Source organism: Sinocyclocheilus anshuiensis, unplaced genomic scaffold (genome assembly GCF_001515605.1).
Source record: "Sinocyclocheilus anshuiensis isolate Anshui unplaced genomic scaffold, SAMN03320099.WGS_v1.1 scaffold2272, whole genome shotgun sequence".
Lineage (NCBI taxonomy): Eukaryota > Metazoa > Chordata > Actinopteri > Cypriniformes > Cyprinidae > Sinocyclocheilus > Sinocyclocheilus anshuiensis.
Window position 1 is genome coordinate 99,104 of NW_015544256.1, and position 4,104 is coordinate 103,207.

The 4,104-nt window shown below is 36.4% G+C and overlaps 1 protein-coding gene across 1 annotated transcript in view; it reads left to right on the top strand.

Moving 5' to 3' along the window:
- Positions 1–809, top strand: part of LOC107697989 (E3 ubiquitin-protein ligase TRIM17-like) — a 12,959-nt gene extending 12,150 nt beyond the window's left edge. Inside the window, exon 4 of the mRNA XM_016498897.1 lies at positions 385–809. Coding sequence (XP_016354383.1) covers positions 385–393 — 9 coding nt within the window. The 3' untranslated portion in view covers positions 394–809. The remainder of the gene's footprint in view (positions 1–384) is intronic.
- The last annotated feature ends 3,295 nt before the right edge of the window (positions 810–4,104 follow it).

The following is a 4,104-nucleotide window of genomic DNA, read 5'->3' on the forward strand; positions in this document are numbered from 1 at the left end:
CACTTCAAAAGGCTATGGTTTAATTGATTAAATATGAGCGCTGCAGGTTGCAAAATCAGATGCTGCGCTGCTTTACAGTGGTTATCGGGAAAATGGCTATATTCCTGGCGAAAAGCAAAAGAATGAAGAGAGAATGAATTTGCATTTTTCAATAAGCCCTTCTGCTGTTTAGACCAAAGCCAAAAACGACCCTTATTTTTATGCAGAAAACACGCAGTTTAAATAATTGTTTGATAATAATTGTTTAAATGAATATAATAAATTAATATAATAATTGATACTTTTGCCCCCTCCCCCCCGGCACCCGTTTTTTGGGACCCAAATATTGGCAGGTATGTTATATGAACATCAGAATAACAGCATCTGTTGATTGTGTCTCATCAGCTCCTGTGATTCTGGATCCAAACACGGCTCATCGATGTCTCGTTCTGTCTGATGATCTGACCAGTGTGAGAGACAGCTTCAACAATCAACCTGTTCCTGATAATCCAGAGAGATTTGACTTGTGTCACTGTGTTCTGGGTTCAGAGGGGTTTAACTCAGGAACACACTGCTGGGATGTGGAGCTTAAACAGAGTAAATGCTGGAGTCTTGGAGTAACTACAGCATCAAACCAGAGGAAGGGACGGGGTTTCTTTAACACTGGTGTCTGGAGTGTGTGGCACGGATGGTCTCCAGGTTCTGGTTTTGGTGTTGAACAGCATCTTGATCGTGTGAGAGTGAATCTGGACTATGACGGAGGAACAGTGTCATTCTCTGATCCTGTAACTAACACACATCTACACACATTCACAACCACATTCACGCACACACACTTTCCTGTCTTCAGTTGTTCTTCCTCTGTGAGGATCTTAGGGATTGTAGAAGATTTTTATTGATCAGAATTAGGGCTGTGTGATTTGGGGGAAAATATCTAATTGCGATTTTTTATTTTTGACAGATATAACACGGCTCATCCACGTCTCGTCCTGTCTGATGATCTGACCAGTGTGAGATACAGCAGGAACAATCAAACTATTCTTGATAATCCAGAGAGATTTGATGAGTTTCCCTGTGTTCTGGGTTCAGAGGGTTTTAACTCAGGAACACACTGCTGGGATGTAGAGCTTAAAGAGTGTTCAGCCTGGACTGTTGGAGTAACTACAGCATCAAACCCCAGGAAGGGACGTGATTGTTTTAACAATGATGTCTGGAGTGTGTATCAGTATGGACGGTCTTTGCGTTCTGGTTTTCGTGTTCAACAGCAGCTTGATCGTGTGAGAGTGAATCTGGACTATGACAGAGGAAAGGTGTCATTCTCTGATCCTGTAACTAACACACATCTGCACACATTCAAAACCACCTTCACTCACACACTCTTCCCATTCTTCAGTAGTCCTGACTCTCTGAGGATCTTACCCTTCAATAGTTAGTAATAGTTACTCCTGTAGGTCTGGATCTTCCTGCTTTCATCTTTTGTCATGCCACATGAGCAGTGGTGGAGGTAATGAATTACAACTACTCACGTTACTGTAATTAAGTAGGTTTTTTTGGGTACTTGTACTTTTTTGAGTATATTTTTAAAGCTGTACTTTTACTTGTACTTAAGTACAAATTAAGCAAAATAATCGACTTCGTTATTTTTAAATCATAGTTCGTTACTCAGTACACCCACAATTTGAATTAATATTCAAACCTTTGATGGCACTTCAGTAGCCAAAGATATCCGATCGTGAAGGGACCAATAACAGCCCTGATATCTGAAGCGGGAAAAGCCGCCGCTGCAGCAGGTTTTGAAGAGCTGAGACAGCGAGGGAGCTCAGCGTAATTTATGGACTCAAAGTTTGGAGAAACAAACTACATGGTAGTGTTATCATAAATATCTATATTTTGATACCGATACTGAAACATCTGACACGGTTCCATAACTCATTTTCCATAGTATCTACTGAATATACACCGATACAAGCTGCGTGTCTCTCTTTCCTCTCCGACAGTGAGTTTGACACACATCCTCCTTCTGTCAATTACAGAGTCTGAATGTCCGCGTGGGATTGCAGGTAGGCTATTCCGCATAATTTTAATAATTCCTGTGCAAATGTGGCGAGTGCTTTATTGTAACATGAGAACACAGTCATGTAATCACAGAAAACTGGATGCGAGCTCTCAAATAGGCCTAACTTATACAAATGAACTGCCTGTCCTCTCACTCCGATATTGCTTGTGCGCAGATTGTGTGCAATCGCGATCTCTCCGTGCTTTTAAAGAATAAATTATTTCTTTTTGCTCCTGGATTAAACTTTGTCAAAAGTTATCATCCATTCAGAATAGATCCACGCCTTACCGATGAAAATCCTACTGGAAATTTTATTGGCTGTAAGTGAAATGCACCAGAAAGTCTTTCAACAATCAAAGATGGAACTTTAATTTCTTTACAATGTAAGTATGCTAGAAATGATTTGGAATGGGATATTTGTATGATTTGTACATGTAAATATCCTAGTCTGTCTAACTGTATCACTACATTGTACAGACATTACAGGTCAAAGCCATCTGATGTTCCATTTATCTAAATAAATAACATATATGGCTCTTAAAACACTGCCTATGAAAATTCAGTATTGTCATATTTCGAGTATCTCAACTGAATTGAGGTCATTTGTTTTATAATTTTAGTACTCTTTCCACCACTGCACATGAGTAAGAGACTGTTGATATGAATATCAGATCAGAAAACAAGTACATTCATTCATCTTTAAATAAGAGCAATTATTAAAACACATGATGAAGGGTTAAAATAAATCATCTTATTCATATCTGACCAATGTGAAACAATGATGTGTCATGAAGCCCCGCCCATTTTAGAGTCACATTTGTAGGCTAATTGCCATTTACCTGATTATTGTACGGTGACCGGGCAGGGATATGTTCGGTTCACTTAGTTTAGTCATGGCCACGACATATTAACTTGTGGGAACGTGATAATATGTTGTGGCCAAGAGATATTAATTTGTGGAAGCGTCATATAAACTCGTGGGAACGTGATAAAATGTTGTGATGTGAAGTCGTGGCCTTCAGATCCTATGTTGAGGGAACAACATCCATTTCTTGTCGCCACGACTTCTTATTTTGAGGGAACAACATATTTTTCTTGTGGCCACATGTTTGATGTATAAACAGACCTGCATGACCATAGCAACCTGCGATTATCAGAGATGGATAAAACATTTTTATCCTTCCCACAGTCTTGTAAATTTGTTAACTGATCGTGTCTTTTTATTTAATATTTGTATATTGTTATTATTATTACACTGTAATTTAATAATATTATAATAATATTATATTAACTGGTTTAGGGCTATATTTTTATATTTATTGTTGTATTTCCCCTTTCAATTCATGTATCGCTTTACCTAATTAACGTTCTGTATAATTATTATAAATATGCTAGCATATATTTTGCAAATACTGTAAACGCCTGACAATTATGCCAATATATTTTTGACTTTATGACTGTGTTTACGCCCCTGTGTGACGATAAATAAGTGTGTTGTTTTCATTTACAAATGATACACAAATGATTAATTCCTCAACGAAACACTATAGTATTTATAATTATAGTCTATTAATTACCTGAAATAAAATGAAATATATGTTAAATTCAACCTTTAAACTGCACTTCTAGTAAAAATTCCAGTCATACAGCATAATCAAAGCTTTATTTGCATGTCGAGCATTTACAGTAGGCTATTATTCACAAAACTATTCAGAAGGTTAAGTAAAGAGATCGAAATGAAATACATAACAATGAATATAAAAATATAACCAAAATAATTATAATAATAATATACAAATATTATGGAAAAAAAGACGATCAGTTAATGGACTTACAAGACTGTGGGATGGATAAAAAAAATTATAGGAATATTTTATATATTTTTTTTATTTTTAAGAAAAGTGTGTGTTTTATGTTCGGTCACAATTGTTAACGGTGGGATAATGTGTATACTGAAAATTCTTAAATAGCCTATATCAGCCCAGTTATTTAACACATTTTAAACTCTTTCATGTTGTAAACCCTTACACAACACTTACAGGAATACTGAGATAAAAGACAAAAAAATT